This window comes from Salvelinus sp. IW2-2015, linkage group LG11 (genome assembly GCF_002910315.2).
Source record: "Salvelinus sp. IW2-2015 linkage group LG11, ASM291031v2, whole genome shotgun sequence".
In the NCBI taxonomy this organism is placed as follows: domain Eukaryota; kingdom Metazoa; phylum Chordata; class Actinopteri; order Salmoniformes; family Salmonidae; genus Salvelinus; species Salvelinus sp. IW2-2015.
This window is the reverse complement of record NC_036851.1, coordinates 4234128-4251597: the sequence shown is the minus strand read 5'-3', so window position 1 is coordinate 4251597 and position 17470 is coordinate 4234128. Positions and strand designations below refer to the sequence as shown.

At 43.7% G+C, this 17470-nt stretch overlaps 1 protein-coding gene across 1 annotated transcript in view; it reads left to right on the top strand.

Annotated features, from left to right (window-relative positions):
- The first annotated feature begins 841 nt into the window (after window positions 1–841).
- LOC111969675 (kinesin heavy chain-like) overlaps window positions 842–17470 on the top strand; it is a 159529-nt gene continuing 142900 nt past the window's right edge. The window contains exon 1 of the mRNA XM_023995840.2: window positions 842–1427. Coding sequence (XP_023851608.1) covers window positions 1299–1427 — 129 coding nt within the window. The 5' untranslated portion in view covers window positions 842–1298. The remainder of the gene's footprint in view (window positions 1428–17470) is intronic.

The window sequence follows — 17470 nt, the reverse complement described above, 5'->3', positions numbered from 1 at the left end:
AAATCATGTGGTTGAAGAGCTTWTGAAATGTGAATATTGTGATCATGCACTTTGTTGACGGTCCCTAACTAGTTGCATTGCCTGTGTGTCAGACAGCCTACGCCATTGCCATGTGATTATGAAACTCGGGTCGAAATCGGGAAAATAAGACCTGTGCAATGTTGTACARTTTTTTCCCTTCATAAAGAGCCTAACCTGAGGTATTTAGCTCAACACCTTCTCSAGCTATTGAAGTTTGAATTTCCGAATATCTGGCGAATATCGAAACTGAAACCTACTTTTCCACGGTCCTAATWAACCAGGGKTCTCCAACCCTGTTCCTGGAGAGCTACCGTCCTGTAGGTTTTCGCTCCAAACCCAATCTAGCGCACCTGATTATAATAAGTAGCTGGTTGATACACTGAATTTTACAACCGGTTTGGAGTGAAAACCCACAGAACGGTAGCTCTCCAGGAACAYGGTTGGAGAACCCTGGATTKGGGAATGTAATCCTAAAAGCATGTTTTTATGAAATGGACAATTGGAATAAGGTACAACATATTGTGAATCAAAACGTTTGTTAGGCTAAGTATAGCCTATTCCAGGCCTACTAGCCTAGATGTGAGTAGCCTAAATAGCCGAAGTCGATTTAAATAAATAGCATATCCAGCTCTTTCAATATTAAATGTCAAAGGAATTGTTTAAAAAAAAATGGGGCAATGGTCGCATGATGGGGCTGTTAGACAAAATATAACACCGGATTTGGTCGATAGGCAACCGCTCTATCGTCAGTGGTGCTGATGAGAGTGATGCGAGTAGGCTACCACTTTAACGTTGGCTTGGCTCCGGGCAGACCACGCCCGGTGCAAAAGACGAGACCTGCCGCTGATGCTAAGCGTTCGGCATATGCACGCTTCAAAAATCTATTCTCTTGCATCCCTCTCACTACAACAGCTGACCGTCTGGAGCCGGAGCCGCTTGGAATACTCTTAACATTTAAATTAMAACGGACTGCATGGACATACTATTATGAAAATGTTGGCCTATTCAAGTATATTTATTTGTTCGTGTGCTATTTGAAGCAAGCAAACTCTCCGAGATGTACATAACCATTTTGTTTTAAATCGAAATTGGCCTTAAGCAAAAAGCAGAAAATTCTAATTCCTGCCAACTCTCAATTTGTCCATTGCAAAAAAAAAAGAAGAGATTGTCGACATCAATAGGGTTTATGTTAGATTAAATAGTCTAAGGCAAAAAGTAACTTGGTTTCAAAAATATATATTTTGCTTTTCGGAGGCACATCAGATTCCTTTCTCACAATGGCCGATGCTAGCGCAGAATGTAACATCAAAGTGCTATGTCGCTTCCGTCCTCTGAATCAGTCCGAAATTATCCGTGGAGACAAATTCATCCCCTCYTTCCAAGGAGATGACACCGTCGGCATTGCGGTAAGTTGTTATTTCTGCTCATTCTTCTTTTGACAGTTTTGTTGCCATTCATTTTAGTGATGATGATGATTATGATGATGATGCATCATCCAAAAAGGTMACGCAGGAGTTAGGCCTAGGTCTTTACAACCCATTACGCTACAAACATGATCACCCTCTGACTATTGGTCAAGTCTGGACACAGTTTCCCTGAAGTTCAGGCTTGTTGTATTGCCAGTAACTGATTTGATGAAACCATACAGACAGTAATTGTCATCCTCCTCCTCCAGTCCTCCTTGTCATCATCAAGTTCTCACATCACTTTCAAGAGTTGATGGCTGTAGCCTATAGCCTACATTCAGTCAGATATACAATACAGTTCATTAATTAATGTTGGTTTTCCGGAATAATTGTCAATTCACTTATTGCATGGATTCAAACCATTCAGGTAGTGGTAGACCCTAGTATACCATAATAGGCTGTATGTATAATTTCTGATCAGCCAACAAGGCTTAACCTATRGATTATTGGGAAAGAGCTCCTTGTATGACCTGTGAGACAATAGCTCACTGGGCACAGACATCAGTTGAATGTCTAGTTTTGATTTACAATTGGTTGAGTTGTCAACTAACGTGAATTCAACGTTAAATGAACAAACAATGTCACCATGTCAATGGATTTAGGTCAATCAGTTTTTCACGTTGTTTCAGCGTTATCACATAGATTTTTTTGTGTCGAAAATGACATGGAAACAAGTTGGTTCAACCAGTGTTTGCACAMTGGGATAGATCTGTCATCTCAAATAACACAGATCACTTAGCATGTCTTTATAGGGCTGTGGTGATCGATGGTGATCAGTTTCAGAAAGGACATCCAATGGGCTTGACATTTTCAAAGGCTACGTCGCAAATGGCACTCTATTCACTATATAGTGTCCCATGGGCCCTGGTCAAAAGTAGTACATTAAAGATGCACTATGCAGAAATCGCTCCACCATTTCCTGGTTGCTAAAATTTGAGTAGTTTGCCTAATTTCAGTTTATGTGACAAAACAGGCAAGTATAGTGTTGATAATCATTGTACCATAACCAAAAATATTGTATTTTCAGCTGTTTGAAGCTGGTGTAATAAACCCGAAAATAAAAGAAAACATTTAAGCACGAGACACATAGAAATAGCGCACATAGAACATATTTACTGCGTCTTAGACTTGCTTTCAATGAGAATGTCAGATTTATAACTCACATTTCTATATGAATTTGGTCGGGTCACCCAAAAAGTTACATGTTGCAGCTTTAAAAGGGAATTGGGTGCATTTGGGATGCAACCCTGGCCATAAATATCAGACTGACTTACTGATCACTTCATCAACATCTCATCTGGCTGGGGTTGGACTAATTGGCCTGGATTGATCTGATATCGACTGGTATGTCCCATGTCATTAATAACATGTAGAATTTTTTTTATCATATCTAAACTGTGCTTTGCTTTTGGAGTTTGATTTTAAAAAAGGAGTGAAAAAGAAGAGAAGAAACTGTGATTCATCCATGAAGAGCGACCTAGTGGCCGGAGACTTTAATGCAGGGAAACTTAAATCAGTTCTACCAAATCTCTATCTACATGTTAAATGTGCAACCAGAGGGGGAAAAAAATTCTAGATCACCTGTACTTCACACACAGAGACGCGTACAAAGCTCTCCCTCACCCTCCATTTGGTAAATCTGACCACATCTCTATCCTCCTGACAAGCAAAATTGAAAGCAGGAAGCACCAGTGACTCGGTATATAAAACAGTTGTCAGATGAAGCAGCTGCTAAACTATAGGACTGTTTTGCTATCACAAACTGGAACATGTTCCGCGATTCTTCCGATGACATTGAGGAATACACCACATCAGTCACTGGCTTTATCAATAAGTGCATTGAGGACGTCGTCCCCACAGTGACTGTACGTACATACCCCAACCAGAAGCTATGGATTACAGGCAACATTCGCACTGAGCTAAAGGGTAGAGCTGCCGCTTTCAAGGTGCGGGACTCTAACCCGGAAGCTTACAAGAAATCCTGCTATGCCCTGCAARGAACCATCAAACAGGCAAAGTGTCAATACAGGGCTAAGATTGAATCATACTACACCGGCTCCGACGCTCGTCGGATGTGGCAGGGCTTGCAAACTATTACAGACTACAAAGGGAAGCACAGCTGCGAGCTGCCCAGTGACACGAGCCTACAAGACGAGCTAAATCACTTCTATGCTCGCTTCGAGGCAAGCAACACTGAGGCATGCATGAGAGCATCAGCTGTTGCGGATGACTGTGTGATCACGCTCTCCGTAGCCGACGTGAGTAAGACCTTTAAACAGGTCAACATACACAAGGCTGCGGGGCCAGACGGATTACCAGGACGTGTGCTCCGGGCATGTGCTGACCAACTGGCAGGTGTCTTCACTGACATTTTCAACATGTCCCTGATTGAGTCTGTAATACCAACATGTTTCAAGCAGACCACCATCGTCCCTGTGCCCAAGGACACAATGGCAACCTGCTTAAATGACTACAGACCCGTAGCACTCACGTCCGTAGTGAAGTGCTTTGAAAGGCTGGTAATGGCTCACATCAACACCATTATCCCAGAAACCCTAGACCCACTCCAATTTGCATACCGCCCAAACGGATCCACAGATGATGCAATCTCTATTGCACTCCACACTGCCCTTTCCCACCTGGTCAAAAGGAACACCTATGTGAGAATGCTATTTATTGACTACAGCTTAGCGTTCAAAACCATAGTACCCTCAAAGCTCATCACTAAGCTAAGGAACCTGGGACTAAACACCTCCCTCTGCAACTGGATCCTGGACTTCCTGACGGGCTGCCCCCAGGTGGTGAGGGTAGGAAGCAACACATCTGCCACGCTGATCCTCAACACTGGAGCTCCCCAGGGGTGCGTGCTCAGTCCCCTCCTGTACTCCCTGTTCACCCACGACTGCATGGCCAGGCACGACTCCAACACCATGATTAAGTTTGCAGACGACACAACAGTGGTAGGNGAGCACCGAGCACGTTCCCATTCTCATCGACGGGGCTGRAGTGGAGCAGGTTGAGAGCTTCCAATTCCTTGGTGTCCACATCAACAACTAACTAGAATGGTCCAAACACACCAAGATAGTCGTGAAGAGGGCACGACAAAGCCTATTCCTCCTCAGGAAACTAAAAAGATTTGGCATGGGTCCTGAGATCCTCAAAAGGTTCTACAGCTGCAACATCGAGAGCATCCTGACCGGTTGCATCACGGCATGGTACGGCAATTGCTCGGCCTCCGAGCGCAAGACACTTCAGAGGGTAGTGCGTACGGCCCAGTACATCACTGGGGCAAAGCTGCATGCCATGCAGGATCTCTACACCAGGCGGTGTCAGAAGAATGCCCTAAAAATTGTCAAAGACCCCAGCCACCCCAGTTATAGACTGTTCTCTCTACTACCACATGTCAACCGGTACCGGAGTGCCAAGTCTAGGACAAAAAGGCTTCTCAACAGTTTTTACCCCCAAGCCATAAGACTCCTGAACAGGTAACCAAATGGCTAACCGGGCTATCTGCATTGTGTCCCACCACCCGCCAACCCCTCTTTTTACGCTACTGCTACTCTCTGTTCATCATATATGCATAGTCACTTTAACCATACCTACATGTACATACTACCTCAATAAGCCTGACTAACCGGTGTCTGTATATAGCCTTGCTAATCTTATTTTCAAATGTCTTTTTACTGTTTTAATTCTTTACTTACCTACACACACACACACACTCACACACACACCTTTTTTTCGCACTATTGGTTAGAGCCTGTAAGTAAGCATTTCACTGTAATACCTGTTGTATTCGGTGCACGTGACAAATACACTTTGATTTGATTTGATTTAGTGGCCATCAAAGGTGAGCATTTGCCCACTGAAYTCAGTTGCGACGCTGAACTGCAGTCAGGTCAAGACCCTGGTGAGAACGACGAGCACGCAGATGAGCTTCCCTGACAGTTTGTGCAGAAATTCTTTGGTGTTTAAAACACACAGTTTCYTCAGCTGTCCYGGTGGCTGGTCAAAGATGATCCCGCAGATGAAGAAGCCAGTTGTGGAGGTCCTGGTCTGGCGTTGTTACACACAGTCTGCGGTTTTGATGCCGGTTGGACGTACTGACAAATTCTTTAAAACAACATTGGAGGCAGCTTATTGTAGAGAAATCAACATTCAATTCCTTGGCAACAGCTCTGGTGGATATTCCTGCAGTCATCCTGCCAATTGCACGCTCACTCAACTTGAGATGTCTGTGGCATTGTGTTGTGTGACACAACTGCACATTTTAGAGTGGCCTTTTATTGCCCCAGCACAAGGRGCACCTGTGTAATGATCATGCTGTTTAATCAAGTTCTATATTTGCCATGCCTTTAWGGTGGATGGATTATCTTTACAAAGGAGAAATGCTCACTAACAGGGATGTAAACAAATTTGTGCACCACATTTGAGATAAATGTTTTTTGTGCTTCTGGAACATTTCTGGGCTCTTTTATTTCAGCTCATGAAACATACAGGATGTGTTTATATTTTTGTTCAGTATATTGGTTCTGTGTATTTTTATTTTAGTATATATCTTTTTTTAACCCCCTTTTCTCCCCAACTTCGTTCCATCCATTTGGTAGTTACAGTCTTGTCTCATCGCTGCAACTCCCGTACGGACTCAGGAGAGGCGAAGGTCGAGAGCTGTGCGTCCGCCAAAACACAACCCAACCAAGCCGCACTGCTTCTTGACACAATGCCCACTTAACCCGGAAGCCAGCCACACCAATGTGTCAGGTGAAACACCATACACCTGGCGACCGTGTCAGCGTGCACTGTGCCCGGCCCGCCATAGGAGTCAATAGTGCGCGATGGAACAAGAATATCCCTGCCGGCCAAACCCTCCCCTAACCCGGACGATGCTGGGCCAATTGTGCGCCGCCCCATGGGTCTCCCGGTCGCTGCCGGCTGCGACAGAGCCTGGACTTAAAACCCAGAATCTCTAGTGGCACCGCTAGCACTGCGATGCAGTGCCTTAGACCACTGCGCCCTCGGGAGGTCCATGTTTGTCCTGTTACACACAACTGTGTTTTTTGCATATCCCAACTCCCCCTGAAACACCCACAATTTGGGTTACAGTGGCAAGAAAAAGTACATGAACCCTTTGGAATAACCGGGATTTCTGCATAAATTGGTCATCAAATTTGATCTGATCTTCATCTAGCAATAGACAATAGACAAACATAGTGTGCTTAAACTAAAAACACAAATTATTGGTTGGTTGGAAAAAGTATGTGAACCCCTAGGCTAATGACTCCTCCAAAAGCTAATTGGAGTCAGGTGTCAGCAATCAATGAGGTGAGATTGGAGATGTTGGTTAGAGCTGCCTTGCCCTATAAAAAACATTTACAAAATTAGAGTTTGCTATTCACAAGAAGCATTGCCTGATGTGAACCATGCCTCAAACAAAAGAGATCTCAGAAGACCTAAGAATTGTCGACTTGCAAAAAGCTTGAAAGGGTTACAAAAGTATCTCTAAAGCCTTGATGTTCGTCAGTCCACGGTAAGACAAATTGTCTATAAATGGAGAAAGTGCAGCACTGTTGCTACTCTCCCTAGGAGTGGCCGTCTTACAAAGATGACTACAAGAGCACAGCGCAGAATGCTCAATGAGGTTAAGAAGAAACCTAGAGTGTCAGCTGCAGACTTACAGAAATCTCTGGAACATGCTAACATCTCTGTTGACAAGAGAACACTAAACAAGAATGGTGTTCATGGGAGGACACCACAGAAAAAGCCACTGCTGTCCAAAAAAAACATTGCTGCACGTCTGAAGTTTGCAAAAGTGCACCTGGATGTTCCACAGCGCTACTGGCAAAATATTCTGTGGACAGATGAAACTACAATTGAGTTGATTGGAAGGAACACACAACACTGTGTGGAGAGAAATATCACAGCAAGCAACATCAAAACCTCATCACAACTGTAAAGTATGGTGGATGGAGCATCATGGTTTGGGGCTGCCTCAGGGCTTGGACAGCTTGCTATCATCAACAGAAAAATGAATTCCCAAGGTTATCAAGACATTTTGCAGGAGAATGTTAGGCTGTCTGCCAATTGTAGCTAAACAGAAGTTGGGTGATTCAACAGGACAACCACCCAAAACACAGAAGTAAATCAACAACAGAATGGCTTCAACAGCAGAAAATACACCTTCTGGAGTGGCCAAGTCAGAGTCCTGACCTCAACCCAATTGAGATGCTGTGGCATGACCTCGAGAGAGCAGTTCACACCAGACATCCCAAGAATATTGCTGAACTGAAACTTTTGTAAAGAGGATTGGTCCAAAATTCCTCCTGATCGTTGTGCAGGTCTGAGCCGCAACTACAGAAAACGTTTGGTTGAGGTTATTGCTGAGGGTCAACCAGTTATTACATCCAAGGGTTTACATACTTTTCCCACCCTGCACTGTGAATGTTGACACGGTGTGTTCAATAAAGACATGAAAATATATAATATAATATCATTGTTTGTATTATTAGTTTAAGCAGACTGTGTTTGTCTATTGTTGTGACCTAGATGAAGATCAGATCAAATATTATGACCAATATATGCAGAAATACAGGTATTTCCGAAGGATTCACATACTTTTTCTTGCCACTGTAACTGTCTTGTTCAAGAGCACAGCAACAGATTTTTTTGGACCTTGTTGGTTCCAGTATTCGAACCAGCAACGGGTTGGCTACTGGCCCAACGCTCTAACCTTGAGACTACCCTTCGCCCCTTACTTTAACATGTTGTAGATCTTATTGTAAAGTGAAGATATTATCTTACAGTGTACTGAGTTTCTAACTTATCTTATTACAATGTACTTTAGATGATACAGTGGGATAACAGGAGCTCTACAGTAAACATGAGTGGATCTAGCTGGTCCATTCTTATACAGAGTTAATTGTATCTGAGGATTTGGATATAATCTAAAGAGTGGTCTTGGATCTTATTCCTATAACATTTGAGTCTTTTTTTTGAAAGTCCCACTCCTTTTCTTTATTTTTTGCTTTAGTGAAGAGATCGTGAAGCGTTAGAAAGACAGGGAAGGTGATTCGAAGGGCGATGGCCTGGATTCGAACCCATGCCAACTCTGGACCACACAGGCCACCGCTGGACCACACAGGCCACTTCTTATAACATCTTGAATATTATCTTGGGATATAACCCGTCAGTAGATGATGCCTGGCTATTCTTTAAAAGTGCCTTCCTCACCATCTTAAATAAGCATGCCCCATTCAAAAAATGTAGAACTAGGAATAGATATAGTCCTTGGTTCACTCCAGACCTGTCTGCCCTTGACCAGCACAAAAACATCCTATGGCGTTCTGCATTAGCATCGAATAGCCTCCGTGATATGCAACTTTTCAGGGAAGTGAGGAACAAATATACACAGGCAGTTAGGAAAGCTAAGGCTAGCTTTTTCAAACAGAAATTTGCATCCTGTAGTACTAACTCAAAAAAGTTCTGGAACACTGTAAAGTCCATGGAGAATAAGAGCACCTCCTCCCAGCTGCCCACTGCTCTGAGGCTAGGAAACACTGTTACCACCTATAAATCCAATATAAGTGACAATTTCAATAAGCATTTCTCTACGGCTGGCCATGCTTTCCACCTGGCTACCCCTACCCCGGTCAACTGCCCGGGCACCCTACACAGCAACCCGCAAAAGCCCCCACCATTTCTCCTTCACCCAAATCCAGATAGCTGATGTTCTGAAAGAGCTGCAACATCTGGACCCCTACAAATCAGCCGGGCTTAACAACCTGGACCCTCTCTTTCTAAAGTGATCTGCCGAAATTGTTGCAACCCCTATTACTAGCCTGTTCAGCCTCTCTTTCGTATCGTCTGAGATTCCCAAAGATTGGAAAGCTGCCGCGGTCATCCCCCTCTTCAAAAGGGGTGACACTCTGGACCCAAACTCCTACAGACCTATATCTATCCTACCCTGTCTTTCTAAGGTCTTCGAAAGCCAAGTTAACAAACAGATTACCGACCATTTCGAATCCCACCGTACCTTTTCCGCTATGCAATCTGGTTTCAGAACTGGTCATGGGTGCACCTCAGCCACGCTCAAGGTCCTAAACGACATCATAACCGCCATCGATAAGAGACATTACTGTGCAGCCGTATTCATCGACCTGGCCAAGGTTTTCGACTTTGTCAATCACCACATTCTTATTGGCAGACCGAACAGCCTTGGTTCTCAAATGATTGCCTCGCCTGTTTACCAACTACTTCTCTGATAGAGTTCAGTGTGTCAAATCGGAGGGCCTGTTGTCCGGACCTCTGGCAGTCTCTATGGGGTGCCACAGGGTTCATTCTCGGCCGACTCTCTTCTCTGTAATACATCAATGATGTTGCTCTTGCTCTGGTGATTCTCTGATCCACCTCTACGCAGACAACACATTCTGTATACTTCTGGCCCCTCTTTGGACACTGGTTAACAACCCCCAGACAGCTTCATGCCATACAACTCTCCTTCCGGGCCTCCAACTGCTCTTAAACGCAAGTAAACTAAATGCATGCTATTCAATCGATCACTGCCCGCACCTGCTCGCCGTCCAGCCATACTACTCTGGCGGCTCTGACTTAGAATACGTGGAATCTACAAATACCTAGGTGTCTGTTAGACTGTAACTCTCCTTCCAGACTCACATTAAGCATCTCCAATCCAAAATTATAATCTAGAATCGGCTTCCTATATCGCAACAAAGCTCCTTCACCATGCTGCAAAATACCCTCGTAAAACTGACCATCCTACGATCTCGACTTCGGTGATGTCATCTAAAAAAGCCTCCAACACTCTACTCAACAAACTGGATGCAGTCTATCCACCAGTGCCATCCGTTTTGTCACCATAAGCGCCCATAACACCCACCATTGCGACCTGTACGCTCTCGTTGGTTGGCCCTCGCTTCATACTCGTCCCCAAACCCACTGGCTACAGGTTATCTACAAGTTTCTGCTAGGTAAAGCCCTGCCTTATCTCAGCTCACTGGTCACCATAGCGCACCCACTCGTAGCACGCGCTTCCAGCAGGTATATCTCACTGGTCACCCCCCAATACAGCCCCCCAATTCAGACTTTGTGTCCAGTCTGTTTCCTTTCCAACTCTGCTGCCAATGACTGGAACGAACTGCAAAAATCTCTGAAGCTGGAGACTCATATCTCCCTCACTAGCTTTAAGGCCAGCTATCAGAGTCAGCTCACAATCACTGCCACCTGTGACATAGCCCATCTGGTAAAAGCAGCCATCTATCTACCTACCTCGATCCCCGATACCTGTGATGTTATTTAGTTTATTTTATTTTTGCTTCATTTGGCACCTCCCAGTATCTCTAACTTACCAACACATTATCTTGCTTGCACAAATCTACCATTTACAAGTGTTTAATTGGCTATATATTGTATTTAACTTCGCACCATGGCCTTATTTATTAGCCTAACTCCCTTAATCTTACCTCCTTTGCACTCACTGTAAATAGACTTTGTTTTTCCTTTTGTTCTACCTGTATTATTGACCTAATGTTTTGTTTCTATTCCATGCTGTAACTCTGTGTTGTGTGTATGTGTCGAATTGCTTATGCGCTTTTTCATCTTGGCCAGGTCGCCAGTTGCAATGAGAAGCTTGTTGCTCGAACTAGTCCTACTCTGGTGTAATAGAGAGAACTGCCAAATAACAGTATTAAAAAATCTGTTAAAACAGAGACACGGCTTGTTAACATGTCGTAATAGCGACGCGCGAGGGAGAGTCAGAAGGACTTTTACTGTAAACTAGAGTGTATCTTTGTGGTCCATTCATCTTTATATAGTCTATGATCTGYTCATACATCAGCCTGGTGTAATTATGTTGTATTGATTGTATTGTATTATGTTGTATGTTGTATTGATTTTATATTATAGTACATAGGCCTACATCATCCTTCATGAAAGGACGGCGAAACATACAGGCTGAATAAGGACACTTTGATCACACAGCACAAATGCAAATAGTAGAATTCACATTATTTACCCTAAAAAAAACAAGCCATTATAATTAGGCCAATATGTTTATATTACTTATCATTGTAAAAAAAGAAAAATAATAATTGAAATGCATTGTGTACACACAGATGAATTCTTAGCCCCACCCATTCTACAAATACAAAGTACTGTAGCAGTGTGTAAACCAAAGGCTGACAATACCAGAAAGATAATATCCAGGAAAATTGCCTATTTAATMACATTTCAAATGAATTCCAAGTACCACACACCCACTCTGCTCCTCTCCTGCTTCTCCTGCAGGAAGCTATCAAAAGCACTTGTGGTCTCCCTGAAGCTTATTGCACTGGATGTGTGTTGTTGGTTGGCTATCATACAAATGCATGTGTGTATCCTATTCCCTCCACATATGTCTCAGCCACTGGGACGGATCTCTTCTAGGGAATCTGTCAGTGAAGAGAGAGAGAGTGAATGTGAGTGTGTGTGTGTGTGTGTGTGTGTGTGTGTGTGTGTGTGAGAGAGAGAAAGAAAGTGTGTGTGGCGTGTGTCCGTAAAGAGTAGTAGGGCTACGATACAGCCATCAGATTCATTTAGGATTAGGAACATCACAGACAACCAGAGACACAAGGGACCATTTGTGTGTGTCACAGCAAAGCCATCAGGCGGTTAGTGAAAACAAAAATTGACAGTGTCGCTTTGATGGTCTTAAAATGGTGGTGGATTTTCATTGTCATTGTTGGCCTTGCTACCTCCGTTGTCCTGTGCGGGCTCAGTTGGTAAGGCCATGACGCCACTAGCAAAGTAAAGATTGTGWGTTCATTTCCTGCCGGAATCACATAGGTCAATAATTCGGTTCATGTGCTGATGAGTCATGTCACCCGTGTTTCTCCAGTTCTTCATCAGCATACAGCAGCAGGGTAAATTGAATGGTGCCTGTGGGACCCGGCCGCTGTTCCTCTGGCAAGAATATTCTCATCTCATCTTGGGGACAGTGGAGTATGCAGAGGGTGTACTCTGACTTGGGTATCTGAGTGTTCTTGTTAACAACGTGGTGTGTGTCTCACACACACACACACAGACAGAGGCATACATGCACACACAGAGACAGACGCATGCACACACTCAAACACACACACAGACAAAATAACGTCTGTGTTCTTGTTTGTATTGGGTCGTAGCGTGACACACACAACTTTTTCACACGATGGCTCGCCACAAGCATTCAACATAGCTCATGCTCAGACAGCAGCTCTCCTTGGTATTATCGTGGCCTTGAAGTGCAGTGGGAGGTAGCSTTTCGATTTAGTGTCCATTTATTGGATAGMTTCMTGAATTGATTTGGTTTGGTTTGAATTGGTTTGTGATTGCTGTTGCTGTTGTTGCCATCAGTATCTCACATAGGCTATACAAGGCCTGATGGGGGATGAAGACAAGTAGCTTCCTAAAACCACATGAAATTGCAAACCTTGCCTGTGAATGTTACTGAAGAGTTTTTCAGTTCACCTTGCTGGCTGCTCAATCCTTGTCCCTAAGTGGAAGGCTCAGGGTTTTTCGATTTTAGTTTTTCTTTGTAGGCTACGTTTATCCAGTGGCTTACATATAGCTTCTATATTTCTCTTTGTATGCCACTGGCTTACATACTGCAGCTTGCTGTCATACAGTATGTTTACCCTCTGAGTCACCTGCCTGCTGAACGATCCATATGTTTCTCCTTTAATTTTCTCAGACAGATGGAGTATATACTTTCCCTTRGCTGTGAGTTGYAAATYATTCATTCAAACAACTTTATMTGTCCCCTTGGGGCAATTCATATGCCCATTAAATCTCATGAGGGACGCAGAACCAAATCTCACGTGTGCTGGCCATGCCAGCCACTATCACGTTTCAAGATAAGACCCAGATGCAGACAGCGTCGAATTAACAACAGTTTATTAATCCAACGGGACAAAGGGCTGTGAGACATATGGGTTTAACTCTGGACACATGAAGGGTGGGTTGTATACGYAGGGTACGGGGCAACAGAAGACGAACAGCAGAGGGGCTAATAATCTTGGAGATGGGAAACGGGCCGATAAACCGTGGGGAGAGTTTGCGGGATTCCACCCGGAGGGGCAGATCCTCGGTGGATAGCCATACCTTCTGCCCGAGACGATGGGAGCCTGGGTGGCAGTCAAGCCTGGAGGAATGGGCCCAATCCAGGACTGCGGAGTGGACAGCGTCAGGCACAAACATTCAGATATTTGGGCACCCCCAGAGTTTGGCTGGGACCGTTGCGACTCCCGGACCTGTTTCCCTATTTCCCAGCTGAGTGCCGTCACCAGGCACGAGGTAGGAAGGATGGTCTCGGGCTRCGGGGTGGTAACCGTGGGGCTATAGCGGCGAGACAGGGCATCTGGCTTGACGTTCTTGGACCCCGGCCGGTAAGAGAGGGAAAAGTTGAACTGGGTAAACAGCAGGGCCAATCTCGCTCTTCAGGCTCACCCTGCGTGTCGGGTTGGCTGGTTATGTCACAGTTAATTGTATTTGAGCAGCTATACCTATGGCACTTGAGGCTGCTGCAATTATAGTATACTACATTAACCAAGTAGAATTATATTATAAATGTATCCGTGRAGCAAAACAGAATGTAAGCTCGCAAGATTTGTACMAGGCTATGTTGCCTCTGCCAGGAGGCTGAAACTTGGTTGCAAGTGGATCTTCCAGCAAGACAATAACCCCTAACACACATCAAACTCCACAAAGAAATGTTTAATTGACCACAACATGATACTTTTGCAATGACCATCTCAGTGTCCGGACAGTCTATAAGCCATAAGCGCAGACGAAGGATATCAAGGATCTGGAAAGATTCTGTATGGAGGAATGGTAAGATCCCTCCCAATGTGTTCTCCAATCTCATAAAACATTTTAGAAATGCTCGGTGGTGTTAACCTCGCAATGGGATTTTTGCGGAGCATTGAAAACAGGGTTGCCAATCATCTTGACCCGTCCTTTTTCGATTTTAAGTATTTCTTGTTCAACAAAATCTATTTGTCTGAGCAATTGTACTAGTATAACATTTGCATGCAATAAAGTTCAGTATTTGCATAATTTATTTTATACAGTCTTCTTTGCTCATCTTTGTCAAAGGGGGCAATAATTTTGGACCTGACTGTATCTCAATAATACAATGATTCTCTCCCATTGCTTCAGAAATGTGCATTTATTTCTAATGTCATGCCCATGCCAACACCYGCAACCGATCTGAATGTCAATGAGCTACACCATAGAGAGAGCTCGTACCTTCTATAGCTCTTATGACGATGAAATGTATGAATAATAATGTTTCTAATGAAAAAATGTCAATCATTATTTTAATATGTTGGTACCCGTTGTATAAAAGTATAATATCCTGAAGCTGGTGTTTGGTGGATATTTTTGGACAGGTTTCTGTCCGAAGATGAAGGCATTATACTTAGCATCTATTTAACTGGAGAGGAGATGTGTCAATAGTTTTTAATTAGGACATGCAGCATCCATCCTGTCACGGCTCACTGCATTCTCACTCACTGCTCCAAGCAGAACAGAACAGAACTATAATTACCAAAGTGGGGAGGGAGGGATGGGGAGGAGAGAGAGAGAGAGAGAGAATTGAAGGGAAAGGCTGTCATTAATAAAAGAGGAGAGAAGAGGAAGGAGAAAGAAAGAGAGATTGAGGAAGCGAGACAGAGAGAGAGAACGGTCCGGATACATAGAGAGGAGAGAGACGCAAAGGGAAAAGCTATTAATTCTTAGGTGCATACTACTAACAACTAGGGGAGAAGAGTACCCTCAGAGATTGGTGTACCATAGAGATAATATAGTGGCTGCGGATCCCGGACTAAAGATCCTGAAGCTCTGACATGTGCGGATACGTTCTGTGCATCGAAGACGTGGATGTCGATTAGGCTGCCCCTCGCACCTCTCTGATTCAGAGGACAAATTTCAGTTGAAGGACATTCGGTTGTACAACTGACTAGGTAACCCCCTTTCCCTTCCCTTTATTCTTTACTTTACACACAGCCTCTGCTCTACTCTACTCGTGCTCAAATGGTGATCTGAAGTTAAGTTTAAAGCTGAACCAATGTCTGCAAGATCACATAATGATAATATTCTCCATAACAGAACCGAATATAATAGTGTAGTATAACATTACTGTAAAACAAAAACACTGCCTTTTTCTCTAATGTGGCCAAAAGTCAACAGTGCGTGCCACTAGGAAAAATACACAGGTAGGCTATGCTCAGTGATGTAGTGGAGGGTAAACGCACCTTTTTATTTGTGAAATAGTGTTTACTCACCTTTCTGTTTGGTTAATTATTGTTTACCCACTTCTTATTGCATTCCCAGCGTTGATCAACACTCTAACCATTGTCAACAGCACATTCATTCACCACTCTGTCCAACGGTAAATCTCCTTCCACGGCACATGCTGGGACGTGAAATGAACTACCTCAGCCCAGACTGACCAATGCTGGCAAGTGGCATGTAAAGACGCCACAGTGGGCTTGTGACTGGACATGAGGCAATTATTTTTAACATCGCTCGACTCCTGCCGTTTCGACACACAAACAAAAAAAAACTGACTCTTGGAGAATGAATGTACAACTGGTAAATAGTCGCTGATATTTCAGTCAGGTGGCTAGCTAGTTAACGTTAGCTAGTTAGCTCAAGGGCTCTGGCTACTGTTAGCTAGGTAGAACTAGCTAACTAGAAGGATGAAGTTAGAAGCTAATGTTAAATGGAGCCTGACCTCCGCAGTAGCAGTTGACTGAAATMAAGATAGCTGTAATCTTAAATTCTCATTACAGAGAGTAGTGAGAGAGACAGTGGTGAGACAGGCTGCAATGCAGGAGGCAGAGGAGACAAACAGAGAGGAAGCAAGCAGAGAGAGATGTTAGTAGTACGGCGATTCCCAAACCTGGAGTCCGGGACCCATGTGGGGTCCCCTGTAATTAAAATGGGGTTCCCTGAGAGAATGTGTCATCTTATCAAATGCATAAATATGTATATATATAAATATATATATACACTGTTGAATTTCAGATGTTTACATACACTTATGTTGGAGTCATTAAAACTCGTTTTTCAACCACTCCACAAATGTCTTGTAAACAAACTATAGTTTTGGCAAGTCGGTTAGGACATCTACTTTGTGCACGACACAAATCATTTTTCCAACAATTGTTTACAGACAGATTATTTCACTGGTATCCAATTCCAGTGGGTCAGAAGTTTACATACACTAAGTTCACTGTGCCTTTAAACAGCTTGGAAAATTCCAGAAAATGATGTCATGGCTTTAGAAGCTTCGGATAGGCTAATTGACATCATTTTAGTCAATTGGAGGTGTACCTGTGGATGTATTTCAAGGCCTACTTCAAAACTCAGTGCTCTTTGCTTGACATCATGGGAATCAAAAAGAAATCACCAAGACCTCAGAAAAAAAATTGTAGACCTCCAGGTCTGGTTATCCTTGGGCGCAATTCCAAATGCCTGAAGGTACCCTCATGTACTGTACAAACAATAGTACCCAAGTATAAACACAATGCAGCCGTCATGCCACTCAGGAAGGAGCACGTTTTGTCTCCTAGAGAACGTACTTCGTGCGAAAAGTGAAATCAATCCCAGAACATCAGCAAAGGACTTTTGAAAGATGCTGGAAGAAGGTACAAAAGTATCTATATCAGCAGTAAAACGAGTCCTATATCGACAAAACCTGAAAGGCTGCTGAGCAAGGAAGAAGCCACTGCTGCCAAAACTGCCATAAAAAAAGGCCAGACTACGGTTTGCAACTGCACATGGGGAAAAAGATTGTACTTTTTTGAGAAATGTCCTCTGGTCTGATGAAAAAATAGAACTGTTTGGCCATAATGACCATCGTTTGGTTTGGAGGAAAAAGGGGGAGGCTTGCAAGCCGAAGAACACATACAACCATGAAGCAACGGGATGGCAGCATCATGTTGTGG